The sequence below is a fragment of the Nilaparvata lugens genome, chromosome 6 (assembly GCF_014356525.2).
Source record: "Nilaparvata lugens isolate BPH chromosome 6, ASM1435652v1, whole genome shotgun sequence".
Taxonomy (NCBI): domain Eukaryota; kingdom Metazoa; phylum Arthropoda; class Insecta; order Hemiptera; family Delphacidae; genus Nilaparvata; species Nilaparvata lugens.
Genome location: NC_052509.1, coordinates 46,202,814 through 46,217,698, shown reverse-complemented (window position 1 = coordinate 46,217,698; position 14,885 = coordinate 46,202,814). Strand labels below are relative to the sequence as shown.

General features: G+C 33.3%; 1 protein-coding gene across 1 annotated transcript in view; it reads left to right on the top strand.

Annotated features, from left to right (window-relative positions):
- The window catches only part of LOC111048490 (E3 ubiquitin-protein ligase MYCBP2), a 287,490-nt gene that overhangs the window by 232,264 nt on the left and 40,341 nt on the right, over positions 1–14,885 (top strand). Inside the window, 6 exon segments of the mRNA XM_039431468.1 lie at positions 2,966–3,174; positions 5,169–5,327; positions 6,360–6,542; positions 10,511–10,609; positions 12,447–12,646; positions 14,035–14,140. Coding sequence (XP_039287402.1) covers positions 2,966–3,174; positions 5,169–5,327; positions 6,360–6,542; positions 10,511–10,609; positions 12,447–12,646; positions 14,035–14,140 — 956 coding nt within the window.

Below are 14,885 nucleotides of genomic sequence, written 5' to 3'. Positions count from 1 at the left end.
TTTGCCAATCAAAACAATTACAATTTCAAAGAAAATAGTATACATCACAGAAAATATAATCAGAAAAATCCTTAATAAACAAAAAAAATGAAATAGAATTAATCATATAGCATGAGCTTAGTTTATCAATAATGTATAAATAGGAAAAAATATATAAATGTATACAGTAATACTTATAATTTAAAAAATAATTTGACAAATTTTACTGAGCGCAAAAAAATATAAAATTTTCGTCCGCGCTCAGGAGTTAAGATAAGTCTTTATGCGGTGTTATAAAGAGTGCCCATGAAGTGTTAAAATCCCAATAACAAAGAAAAAAAAAGGAAATGAAATTATTATCAAGAAGAAAAATGAAGAATAATAGAAACTGAGAATTTCTGTTTGTAAAGAAAAAGAAAAACAACAATGAATGATACATTAAAGTAGTTACTCATCATTATCCAGACAACAATCAATCAACCACTCGATGCCAACCCTCAATCTCATCAATACAATGAGTAAGCAAAAACCTCCTAAGATTGATTTTAAAACGATGCCTCAGGAATGCTGAATCAATGATGTCTCGAGGCAACCTGCTGCAAAATCTGTTTTGCAAAATAGGAAAGATTTTTGGAAAAATGTCAAAAACGGCCTTGGAGTGCATAGCCTCTCCATTACTATTGTACTGTAATGCCTTTCAGCTTGGATGAACGCGTCATTCACTCAAGAACTGAGTGATTACTTTGAAGACATACGAGTATCTTAGAGACCTGACATCCAATGATTGACAAGCATTCAAGAAGTCCCCACGTCTACATCCTCCATCAATGAGGCAGATTATAGACTTCTGAAGAGTGATGAGTGATTTCAGGTGAGTCATATATGTGCTGCACCAGCACACCAGTCCATAAGAGAGACGAGATTGAGACAATACGAAATAGATATTCCTTAAAACGAACCTTGGACACAATCTTTTCAAATTATGCAATCTGTGTAGTAGGCATCGAGAATATTTCTTCATAGAATCAATATGACTCTTCCACATCATATTACCATCAACCGATAGGCCAAGATATTTGACTACCTGATATTGCTTTATTACCCCACATCCACAATGATCATCAGCACATCCAACACTGTGGAATTTCAAGGGGCTGAGAAGTCTGAAAGAACAAGATATTCCAAAGTTCAGATATGAAGTCTTCTCGATATTGAGACTTAATTTGTTGAAACTGAATCATAGAGACACTGAATCATAGTTTTAAATCATGGGACATGTCTCCATATAGCACAACATCTGATCCAGCTCCATGGGATAGGGCTGTGTCATCTGCCAATACTGTGAATTTCCCCTTGAAGGGGCCTGAGTAGAGATAATTGATGTAAATCAAAAACAAAATCGGCCCCAAAACTGATCCCTGGGGAACTCCACAGGTCATTTCCTGAAAGGAGCTCATTTTGGAGCCCACCTTCACAGCTTGAGAACGTCCATGTAGATAGGAATGGAACCACGCCAAGGGCAAACCATGCACGCCAGCCAGCTACAGTTTTCGCAGCAGGATCTCATAATTCACAGTATCGAATGCCTTTTGGATGTCCAAGAACATTCCAGCAACTCTTTTCATATCATTTCATATCATCATGTTTGAAATCTCTGAAATGAATTTTCTCAAAGCCAGCTCAGTGCCCAAGCTCTCTCTGAAACCAAACTGGCTCTTTGAGAAAAAAATTAAATGAATTCAAAAAGCACATCATTCGAACCTCTATTAACTTTTCGAACAGAATTGGAACAATGGATAACAGTGATATGGATCTATAATTCTGAACATCCTTAGAGTTTCCCTTCTTTGGAATTGGTATAACCTTAGCCATCTTTAGTTTACTTGGAAAAGTGCCCTCAGAGAGACTCAAATTGAATATGTGAGCAAGAACTGGACTGATGATATGGCAGATCTTTTTAAACATTATTGAGCTGTATCCATCAATGCCATCAAAATCATGATTTAATTACTAATTTCTTCTTGAAATTCTGTATCACAGACCTAGGTATGTTGAATCAAGAAAGTAAAATGTTTATTAGATATTTTATTCAAGTTCATTTCTTTTGACATTTAAAGTACTTTGAGCATCTTGCTTTTTAAATAATTCAAAAGCAAGATATATTTTGAATGTTTGAGTAAGTCTGTAATGTTGTAAGGAGGAATACTACTCAATGTAGAGATCTTCGTACAATATTATTACAAGTAACACTAGGCCACACATCTACAATAAACACCTAATAGACACTGTGATATTACATGCCAACTGATTTATGTGAGAGACACAATGTACTGATATTGTATAATAATATTAACCGTCTTAGGGGCTGCATATGTAGATAAATGAATGTATTGTAAAAATAAATGGATGATGGTAAAGTTGAAACTCATAAACTATACAATACTGGTTAATAATAGTTTTCAAATTTGATTGATAAGGTAAAACTAGTTACATTCATGTAAATAAATAATAGTTAAGAAAATATTTTAAAATTGGCATTGTCATTCATCATTAATGAGCGAAGAGTACATTGTAAAGCAATAAGCAATAATTTCAAATCAAATCAAATTTATTGAATGGAAAATAAATTTGGTTTGAATTGAAATTATTGCTTTACAATGTACACTTTGCATATTAATGATGAATGAGAATTCCCCTTTTACAATATTTGCTTACCTTTTATTTATTTACAGGAATGTAACTGGTTTTACCTTAACAATAATTTGGCTCATCAACTATCTAAATTCGGGAGAGAAATAGTTTTGGATTAATGCTGTTGTTTCTCTACCAATCAGTGTTTGAAGTTTGTGCGTGTTCAAATGAAACAATATTTTAGAAATAACAGAATTCAGTTCTTGAAATTAACTGGTCAGCTCAAAATAGAATTATGTGAAAACTCAAATATTATCATCTTATTATTGTATTGATTTGTTATGAATGGTTGTAGGTGGAATGGTGGAGACACACATAGTGATGAAGAACAACGCGATGTTCTTGTTGGAGCTGAGTGGAGGGGGAGAGAGGAGCAGCGATGAGTCCCCCCCGCAGAACAGCCCCTTCCCCTTCCCCCTGCCACCCTTCCAGTGTCTGCAGGCGCTCAACGCTCACCCTATTCAAGAAGATCCGTTTCCTTCGCCACCCTTCCTTCCTTCCAGAGTAAGTGCTATCAGTTTCTAGGTGTTAATTATTGCTCTTTATAGATCTAATTGGTAATTCAAATGGACACAATTGATGCTTGCCGAATAGACGAATGATTTTATAGAGATTATTATGTCATAAAAAATATGATTCTGTTTCTCACTATTACAGGATACATTATTTTAGTTAATAAAAACAATATAAAAAATCTTGTTGTACCCTTTATTTTAAAAAAAAAACTTTAAAATAGTTCAACAACTAGTTTCGACCCTAACTTAGGTCATTTTCAAGTTGAAATGTAGAATAAACAAGTTGATATTATATAATATGAACAGAAACATACATTTCAACTTGAAAATGAACTAAGTTAGAGTCGAAATCAGTCGTTGAACTATTTTAAAGTTTTTTTTTACAAAATAAAGGGTACTACAAGATTTTTTATATTGTTTTTATTAATTTGTTCAAAAGAAGCCCATGTTAGTGAAGTGTTTTTATTATTTTAGTTATTTATTTCTACATGAGCCTCCAGCAATAAGTATTATATTTATTGTTCATCATTCATGAGTTTAGAGTATTATGATATTACTATATTGTTCAAAATGCAAATGAATATATTATATTAACTTGACTTTTAATATAATTATCCTTAACTTTTGGACAACATCAACATTTTATCAAAATTTTTGAAGAGAAATAGTAAAGGCTCAGCCTAGTTTTTCCTCCAATGTCATAATTGTATTATGATTATAGTGTTTTATACAATAAATGAATGAATGAATATTTAGTACTGTAGTACTTATTCTCATTTTACTTACTCAGTACTTATTCTTATTTTTTTCTTGATACATAGCCGATAAGTTATCATTTTTATTAGATTCTTGTACATACGAGTATAATGCCGTATCCACATGTTGGCCCAATGAAAGCCAATGTCGACCAGCGCCAGTGTGTGGTGGTTTGCCAATGCTGGCTACCGCTATCCTTCATTGGACACTGGTCACATTGCAGGCTGGGCCAGATTACTGGGCCAACATGTAGATGCGACATAACATATTAATTTCCGGTACCGTGTGTATATATTAAGCACTTTTATTCGTAATTGTTGAATAAATATGTATCATTTTTACTGGTTTGTATGATCTGTTCGAATGTTACGGTTTTTGTCAATAAAATAAAGAAAACATGAAATCTTAGAAAATCTGCTGACTGCCGCAGTGATGTCATCCTCTCCTGTCACTCTGTGTTATCGACAATACAACAGATAAGAGGACAATCTTCTATCCATTACCCTTCTCTTACCCAATTGATTGGATGTAATTAATATTGTATATTCGATTTTTGAATCAGCATAATGATTTTTATATTTTATTATTTCAAATACTTGAAATATTATAAGTAAAGAAAAACCAGAAGAATCTTTAAATTTTTATGTTTTCCTCCCAAATTCAGATAGATAACGTAGTTCAAAATGATTTCATGATGTAAATATCGAGTTTGTATTTACTATCAACATTTCTAGTCTAAAAAAGAGGGTTGTATTGGAAAATAAAATGTGAAAGCAATAAAAATAAGAGTTTCACACCTATTAAAACATCATGCAATTTCAAAGTATTAAATTTAATCAACAGGGACATTTTTAGGCTCGGTTTCTAGGACACTTATCAAATCTAATGGGCCATTAAATCTACAGAGGGGGCTAACAAAATGTATACACCCTTTGACAGTCTATGTGCCAGTTGCACAGAAGCCGGTTAAATTTTAACCGTAATTAATTTCACGAGGACTAATCAAAGAAGGCCTTTTTTATAGGACGGCTTCTCTGATTGTTTCTCGTAGAATTAATCACGATTAAAATGGCCGCTGTTAGAACGACGTAGGGCGAAGACATGGCGCGGACTTTAAAATCTATGTTAAATATTGGTTCTAAAGATTGGTTAAATTATAATTCTAAAGATTGGTTTCAATCGGCATTTCCTAATTAATGTTGAGTTGTTTGTTGTGTTGAATTGCAGACTTCGATGGACAATGGCAGTGATTTGGAGAAGAGCAGACCGTTCCACCGGTCGGTTTCGATGGGGCCGAATGGGGCAGCCTGGGGCCAACACGAGGCGCGCCCCACGCCCTCGGCCAGCCCAGAAAGCGCCTCAACAGCACCTGCCAAGTTGTGCCAGGTCAGCACTAATCACTCAAATCAGCCTCTAATCATAATTCATTAACACATCGAGATTAAAATATAGTTTAACAACACTATTATCATCACTTACAATTACAAAATACAATACATTTCACAAATGGTAATATCTAAACTTCTCTAAGCTATTCTATATGAAATTATTTCAGTTATATTATAATGATACTGATTCTGTCAACAACTTGAAACTATCCTCATTTAAAAAAATATATATTTAAAAATCGTAGAAAACATGAGGTGCTTTTATGAGCATCAAAAACGGATTTACTCATGGAACCCCTCCATAATTGAGTTGATTATCGACATAATATGTCGATTATATTATAATCTTTGTAAAACTTTCAATAGTTGAATTGAATTATTATTTTCTAATTCAGATAAATGGATCATTTATTTCAATAATATTTCTGTAAGGTCTACTACAATAATTGAATTGAATTATAGATGGTTACTTGGGAATTTTTATTTCATTACAATTAATGAAATCTTGATAATAATTACTATAGAGAGGTTCCATAACATATTCATAATTGTTCTACAATCAATTAAAAATATATGAGGATTGTAATTATCAATATATAATATATGATGATTGTAAAACAATTATGATGATGTTATGGAACCTCTCTATAATTATCAAGATTCCATCAATTGTAATAAAATAAAGATTCTCAAGTACCCATCTATATTTCAATTCAATTATTGTAGTATCCCTTAAAGAAATATTATTGAAATAAATGATCCATTTATCTGAATTAAAAAAAGTGATTTAACTATCGTAAGTTTTACATTTATTACAATATTCCATTATTGACACTCAGTTCAAAGAGGTTGAAAACTTTAGAAATAATTGAAAACTATCTTCCAAAATAGCAAGCTCGAGCTTGAGTGAATAGATTATTTGTAAGTACAGTACTAAATATCTGAATTGAACATGTATTTTGGATTTAGATAGGTTTGTACTGGTAACTGTTTAATCTGATGAACAAAATATGATGTTTGTTTGTCAGAGGGTGGTGACGTGTCGTTGCTGTGCCACCCATCTGCAGGGCTGGAGCGACTCAGCGAATGTGCCGTGGATGTGTTGTCACGCCCCACCCTGCTCTTCCTATTGCAGCAACATAATCTGCGCGCGCTGCATCTAGCCATGCGTCATGCCCTGCGAAAGTCAACTTGTCGCACCTATGCCATACAGGTGGGCATATTCATTCATTCATTAAATTTAACACCATTAAAATAATTGGGGAGGACCAACATGTCAGGTTTCAATCCTTTTTTGGATTTGTTTAGCAGCTTATAGACAGGGATTGAAGAGACGGTGGCCTTTAATGTTTGATCGAATGGTTATCTTCTTATTGCGGATGATGCCCTCATAAGCTTGTGCTTGAGTAATGGAAAGTGCGTTGGTGAATTGATGGAATTTTGGTTGCCATGGAAAAAATTGTAATGTGAATTTTCAGTTCAATATTATCATCAAAATGTTTATAGTTTTTGCTTTTTAAATGTGATTTTGTGTTTGAAAATAGTTTTCTTGATTTTAAAATTTATAAAATAGGAACTCAGGAAGTGGAAGTGCAAATTTTTAGTGAGAAAAATGAAGAACCCAAGACATAACCTATAAACTTGAGTGTTGGTAGGAAATGACATTGGGTAATACGGCAAGGCAGAACATCCGAAAGGATCTCTCTGCCGATAAAAGCCATAAGAGTAAATGAATAAATAAATGGAATGATGAAACTTTCATACCAGTCGACACTGACCGAAGTTTGTACCTGAGAGCAAACCTTATTTATTCATTTATACATTCATAGATACAATATCATTGTTAACTCATTATGAATGATTGGAAAAGGAACAACAAGCGTAAAGCCCAACACTGTTCCTTTCCCAAATTTTGATAGAAATAGTTCAAAAATTAAACGAGATAATAATAATTATTATTAACTCTCTGTTTTTGGTGTTGAACCTTCTATAATTAACTAATTACTGTATTAGTGAGTTGAAACGCTTAATTTAATGAAATTTAGTAAAGAAATACAACGATTGGTGTTTACATTAAGTCACTTTGCATGACATATGCTTGTAAATGGATATTGGTGGTAAATGAAGTAAAATCTAATATTTTTTCTTTGTTCACATTATTTGTAGTAACAAAAAAATCATCAGTAAAAGAATAGCACTTTTCTTCAGTAATAAAATTTGATATAAGATACACAGATTACTTCCACCACGAAAAATGAGTTATAACTTGAATATTTAAAATACTGATGATGATGATGCCATGAAATTATTGAAGCAAACAATAATATTTTACTACTCACAAAAAAAGCAAGAAGCTTTTGTACGTGAGCAGGAGTTGAAAAAGAAAACACACACACGCACACATTTACTCACAAGCATATCTCAAAACGTAGACTTAGAACAGTCTATGTATTTATAATGATAACAGATAACAGCTTTAACATTAACATTAACAAATATAACAGAATACCACCAATAGAAATCAATTTTTGAAGCTTACACCATCATAGAGAACGTAGAGAAAACAGGAAGTCAACAATATAAGTCATATAATGGTGGTCATGAGGTGTTTGTTCTAGAAAATGGGGAGAGAAGGAAAACATAATAAATTATATTCAAAGACAGTAAATTAGTTTAATAAGAAATGTCAGCCCACCACCCTGAAAAAAATTCCAGTTCGATAGGTGAATGAATAGCCATATTTTTGTTTTATGAATGAATCGCCTGTAATTATTCTCATTTCTGATTTCATCTGGTAAAATATTGTAAAACTTTGGTTCAAGAAAGATGAAACATCTTTGAAATGTAGTGGAATTTGGCTTTGGGACTTTCAACATGGACCACCGTGCTGATTGGCGAGTTACAGGATGATTTACTTCATGATTAGACCCAACCGGGAGTCCTCTATTACCACTCATTCTGTAAAACAGGGATAACACTTTACGACGAAAATATAAATCCCTTGTTATAATCCCTTATTATAATCCCTTGTTATAATCCCTTGCCAGTAACTTGCTGTATCTTCGTTTCCCGTCTATAAGCTGCTAAACAAATAAAAAAAATATTAGAATATTAATCCCAACTATCATTGTTGTTGTGGTACCTAGAAGCTATAGTGAGGTCCACGTTATAATGACAGTATTTGATCAACTTTGGTATTGCTATCCTTGTCTATCAACCGACCAAACCGGTGGTACTATCCTTTTCGAGATCCACAACGATGACAATAATGTTTTTGACAGTGTAAAAATATAATTAATTAATGCAGAGAATCGGCATCGTTATTCTTCTATCTTTATCCACTGCCATTATATCGTGGACTACACTATAGAACGTAACAAGGTGTATACAGAGTGAGTCATATTAATGGGAACCCTTCAATAAATTGGAGACTGTTGTAGATATGATACTGTAACTTTCAGGATAAGTCATTGGTCAGATACTCTACCTTTTGACGTACAACGGAATTTCAACCCCTCATAAGGGGGTGACTCGAATATTTTTAATGTAAACACTCATTGTGTGGTTCATCATTTTAAAGGCCTTCTTAAAACAAGAAAGATTGCATCGTTAGAAATGTTCTATGATACTTATATCAAAAATGGCGGCTGATTGAAGTTTTAGTTTTTAAGGAAATGAGGGGTTGTAACTCAAATATTTTTAATGTTTAAACCCATTGTGTGGTACATCATTTTAAAGGCCTTTCTAAAACAAGAAATATGACATCAATAAAAATTTTCTATGATACTTTTATTCAAAATTACGGCTGATTGAAGTTTTAGTTTTTAAAGAAATAATTGATAAAGCTAAATCAGCTGCCATTTTGTATAAAAGTATCATAGAACATTTTTATTGGTGTAATCTTCATTGTTTCAGAAATGCCTTTAAAATGATGTATCACACAATGGGTGTTTACATTCAAAATATTTGAGTTACAACTCCTCATTTCCTTGAAAACTAAAACTTCATCAGCCACCATTTTGGATACAAGTATCATAGAACATTTTTGTCCATGCCATCTTTCTTGTTTTAAAAAGGCCTTCTAAATGATGTACCACACAATGGGTGTTTACATTTAAAATATAAATATAATGATCAGGATGGCAGAGCAATTAAGAGACGAGAGGTTCTCTCTGACCAGAAGATGGAGCGAGGAGGCGACCCCAGGAATGCCAGAGAGCTATTTCTCAGGCACTGGGCCTCCTGGTATCAAACTTCCCTGGCGCATATGGGTGGCACTCAACAGAATTCGGTCTAAACATGGGAGATGTAATGCATCATTTTTCAAATGGGAACTTACAGACTCCCCACCATGTGATTGTGGGGCGATGGAGCAGACAGTGCACCACATCATATTTGAATGTGAGAGACGTGCCTACCTGGGTGAGGCTAACGACTTTACTGTAGCCAGTGCCCAGGCAATACAGTACATTTCAACCCTTGACGTGCACTTATAGTGTGAAATTTTCTTAATTTTGACAAAAATTTCATACGCTAAATAAATAAAATTTAAAATATTAAAGTCACCCCCTAAGTCACCCCCTTATGAGGAGTTGAAATTCCGTTGTACGTCAAAAGGTAGAGTACGTAGGTAGAGTATTTGACCAATAACTTACTTATCCTGTAAGTTACAGTATTACATCTACAACAGTCTCCAACTTATTGAAGGGTTCCCATACATTTGACTCACTCTGTATATGTAACGTTTTAAATAGCCTAAATTCTCACTTAAAATATAGGAATATATTTCTCACGATAACATCAGTTACATTTTTTCAATAAAAATACAATTTACTCCTACATGAATACTTTTTTCAACTTTCCAGTGATTCAAGTTCAAATTCAAATTATTGTACAACTTCAAGGGAAATTACTTATCTCTTATAACACGTTGTTTATGCTTATCCACTGTAATTATTTCAACATGCTATTCAATGAGTTGGTAATTTATCCTCTACAAAAAATGTGTAATGAGGAAAACGACTCACTGCTTGGTCCCTTTTTTTCTTCTAAAAAGTGAATAATTAATTACTTGCAGTTTGTGAAAAATTAATATGGTTAAAGTTTGTTTTCAAATTACCGTACCTCTTTTTGTTGTGCTATATCAAACTCAAAATCAAACGAATAAAATCTTATTTGCAGGCTTTAAATTGGTTGCTGCGAAGTGTGACTCAAACCACGTGTCTGCATGACTTATTGTGGTGGCTGGTTGCCGCTCTCACTCCTTCAAAGGATGACCCTGTAAGTTTTTCTCATACCACACTAAAGCACCCATAATACAATATTGTAAGTTATTACTTGAAAAATAATATTGAAAATTGGATTGATAATTTTTTTGCCTGTTTTTCCATTTCCATTAATTTAATGATTATGTGTTTTTGTCTCTTTTGAATAAATAAATAATCCTATTATTAATTATCATATTTCTCTTCTTCCCCTATTTTATATTTTGCTGGTTTCTACACTAATAAAACACTTGAGGCGATTTATATGGATTACATTTATTACTTACAACACTATAACACACGGAGGTAAACTAGAAACAACTATAAACAGATCACTACTTGATAGATTACACAGAATAATCACAATTTCAATTTCAATTTCAATTTATTTCAATTTCAATACAAATCTCATTAAATACAAAATTCATATATATTTTTAATCCCTCTAGCTTTAAGCTATTTGAGGAATATTTAAAAAAAATACTAAAAACATTTACTATGTTGAAATAACTTACATAATAAACAAATATAAATACATTATATTAAATGAATGAATGCTATTAACAAAGCAAATTAGAAATTCATAAATAATTACTTATAATAAAATGTAAAACCTTCCCATATAACTATTAAATGATCGCTAGTCTGAGAAACTATTGTGAGCTTGCATTCTTACTGTAAATCCAACCATATGTCATATGTCAATCATCAATTATTGCAATGAAAAATAATTTCAATTTTGTCCGAACTTCACCCCTTCTTTGTAAATTTCTACACTAATAAACGTATAAGTTACGTTAACTTATATAAATAACTGTCACCAAGAATATTTACTGTTTAAACAACTACATAAGTCTATTATCACTTTATCACTAATCTGTCACGATTATTATCACTTTATCACTGGTCGGTCTGTCACGATGAGAAGACGTGAACGATACGACTGTAGTCTGTCAACTGCACACCCGATTGCAACTCGCGCCATTTATACACAACAAAACTTTCGAGAGGGTCTGGAGGTTTCGAACACGCCCGACCAATCACAGTGATTGTTGATTAGCAGAAGGTTCCAGAACGCGCTTGTCATTGGTCGATGACTCCCTACACCAAGACGTGAACTCACGGGAATGATCTAGAAGCCCTCCTGCCTCCATGTTGTTTATCAGAAGATTCTAGGAAGCGTTTGCCATTGGTCGACAATTCTGTCGACCGGAACTCACTGGAAGATTCCAGAAACCCCTTGCCTCTGCTGCCCCTCTAAAGGCCTCATCCATAACAATATTTCTCTTTCTCTACTTGTTCCGCTTCCTCTTCTTATCTATTTTTCTCTTCCTCTTCCCTTCTTCTCTTCCTCTACATCTTCCTATTTGTGTTCCTCTTCTTCTTCTCCCCATTTCTCTTTCTTTTCATCTCTTCTTGCTCTTTTTCTCCCTTTATGCAGCTTCAATTTCAACTTTTCTCTCATAGCGAGCATCTCAAGGCACACTTTTATCGGAATTATTCAATAGAAAAAAGAAAGCACAAGAAGATATTCCACGGTATAGGACGTTTATGTTCCAATTTTCAATGTTAACTCAAGCCGATAGTCCTGATAGCTCTTTCTTTTCGTGAAGCTATGAGACGCTCATACTGTTTTACGGTTTCTCATATTGTGCCGTTCTGACACTCTCACCGGGCCAAAATAATAATAATAATAAAAGACAGTAATCACTTTGAGTTAACAAAAAATCGGCTTGAAATCTGGAGCATAAACGACCTATACCATATCTTCTTATGCTATCTTTTCTCTATGATTATACTGTTTGTGGTTGTAGTTTGTTAGTTTTTGAATAATAATTGGTGTGTGTTTGCAGGAGGGCGTGTGCGAGCACCCAGTGAGCGACATGGGCCTGGCAGGTGAGGCGGTGCGTCCGCTGCCGTCTGCGTTCCACTCGCTGCTGCAGACGGTCGCCGACCTCATGCTGCTGCTGCCTCCCTCCTCCGCACTCCTGCAGATGGCCGTACGCTGCTTCGGCGTTCACTTCACGCCCAACGATCACACTTTCCTGCACAGGTACAACAATATTATCACAGGCTTACCAGTATCATACAAAAATGAATACACAGTAGCGTTGGCTTCTGAATATATAGCTTACAAATAAATACACAGTAGGCTACTCATAATAAGAAATAAATAATGTCTTTTTAGTAGCGTTTTTCAGGAAATCAGGCTGATAATCCTATTATTGCTGTCGTTGAAATACTTCAATCCTTTTTCTATTGATGGATTCTTTGAGCATCATAGAAAGCATCATTGAGCTTCTTATTTCATCATAGAAATAATAATTGATCATTTTGGTCATTTTTTGTGTATTGAAATACCAGTTGAAGTACTCTCAAGGATGAATTTTTCATTTTTTGACCGAATTTGACTTATGAAGCATGATTTTGGATTGCCCTGATGAGCCGAGAAGAATGATCTATAGTTCGTTGAGATCTGATTATTGTGTCAAAAGTTATCAATGTTTGAAATTTTGATCCTTGAGGTGTCATGCCTGACTCTCCACTGGGAAATACTGAAATAAAGTGCATCCAACGGGTGATTCCCATATGAAATGGTCTTATGAACTTATATCATTGTACGAAATCTCAATGTGAATACAATGTAGTTCGTGATAATAGTTGCAGCTAAAAATTAGTTGTTTTTCAAAATACAAGGACCATTGTTGTCAAGTGTACCTGCAAATCTGTATGAGATAGAGCGGTCTACCTGGTCTCATATTGTAGACCAAAAAATCACGCCCAGAATGATTTTGAATTATACATCTAAATGGCAACAATTGGAAGATATTGTTGATCAAAAACTAGAATTCATCAAAATTGATATTTTTTCTAAAAATTTCACTCAATTTTTAAAAATCATAACTCAGTACTCATTGAAGATAGAGAGTTCCGAATTATCTCATTTTATTCAGAATGTCATGGTCTAAAAAGAAGGCAAGAGCGAATTTGTCTGTCCGATGACTTGATTTAGAAGAAATAGCTGAAAACTGGAAAATTAACCGAAAATATGAGGTTTTTGGACAACTCTGTATCTAGCACAAGGAAATTTTGCATAAAAAAATTGTTCAGGACTTCTCTTCTGTATCCAAACAAATATATCGACAAATCAAAACATAGAATAGAATATTTATTTCGCCAAAATACAAGATACATAAGACATGTAAAGATATATACTACAATATAAATTATTGAAAACAACAAAGTATATAGTGAATGGACTAAATTTCATTCGATAGATTCATTGAATGGTACCTAATATTACATTATTAATGCTTATTGTCGATTATTGTGAATGTGTGTATAAAAGAGCAAAATGAAAAACTACATAAATGAAGAAATCCTATTCAATTAACTAATCAATATCCATCACTAACTTTGCAATGTTTCTCATTATTTCAGGAGCCATGTTTTCAGCAACATAAGTAAAATATTGTCCAGAGCCGAAGAAGAACAAGAAGATGCGAGCATCAGTATGCATGAGAGTCAGCACTTGGCATTGTCACAGGTAGCTCATTCAATCCAATATATAATTAATCATCTTCACTTCACATACCATTATTTCAAAATCTACACCCAATGTATTGAACAAAAAATATTAAAAATCTCAAGGCTTAATTGGAAAGTATATTGTAGAGAAACAAATTTGTAATTAACAAAGGAGGTGGAATTGGAAGCACAATGAGTTTTGTGTTCTATTTAGATAATTCCACCACAGAACTATTTTAAAGTTCTGAAGCTTCTTTGTTTTCAGTGTTATTGATTTGACAAACAGTGTTCGTTTTGTAAAAGATAGTAATGTATTTTATGAGATTTATTATTGTCATGAAATTAATAAGAATTAATTATTTGAGGTAAATCACAGGTCAGCTACTGATTGAAAAAAATTATAAATTATTATGATATTGCAGGTATTTTGAGTTACTCTTGAAGTCTGAATCATAAATATCAATTTCTGAACTCAAAAATTTCCCATTTTTTTGTGATGTGTCAAGCCGTGTCCACACTGAACAAAAATGTTCGGCAAACATGTTTGTTGAGGAGCTCAGGGACAAACATTTTAAAAAGTTTAGACAATCATTGTTTGTCAAACAAAAAATACTGCTTTTCCAAAAATGTTCAGAGTTGATAGCTGTAAAACATAAAACCTGTTCTTCCCACTTACAAATATTTTGTTTGGTGACACGTCCACACTGGCCACGGGCAAACATTTTTTGTCAAACATAATAAAATTTGCCTAAACTTTTTCAACA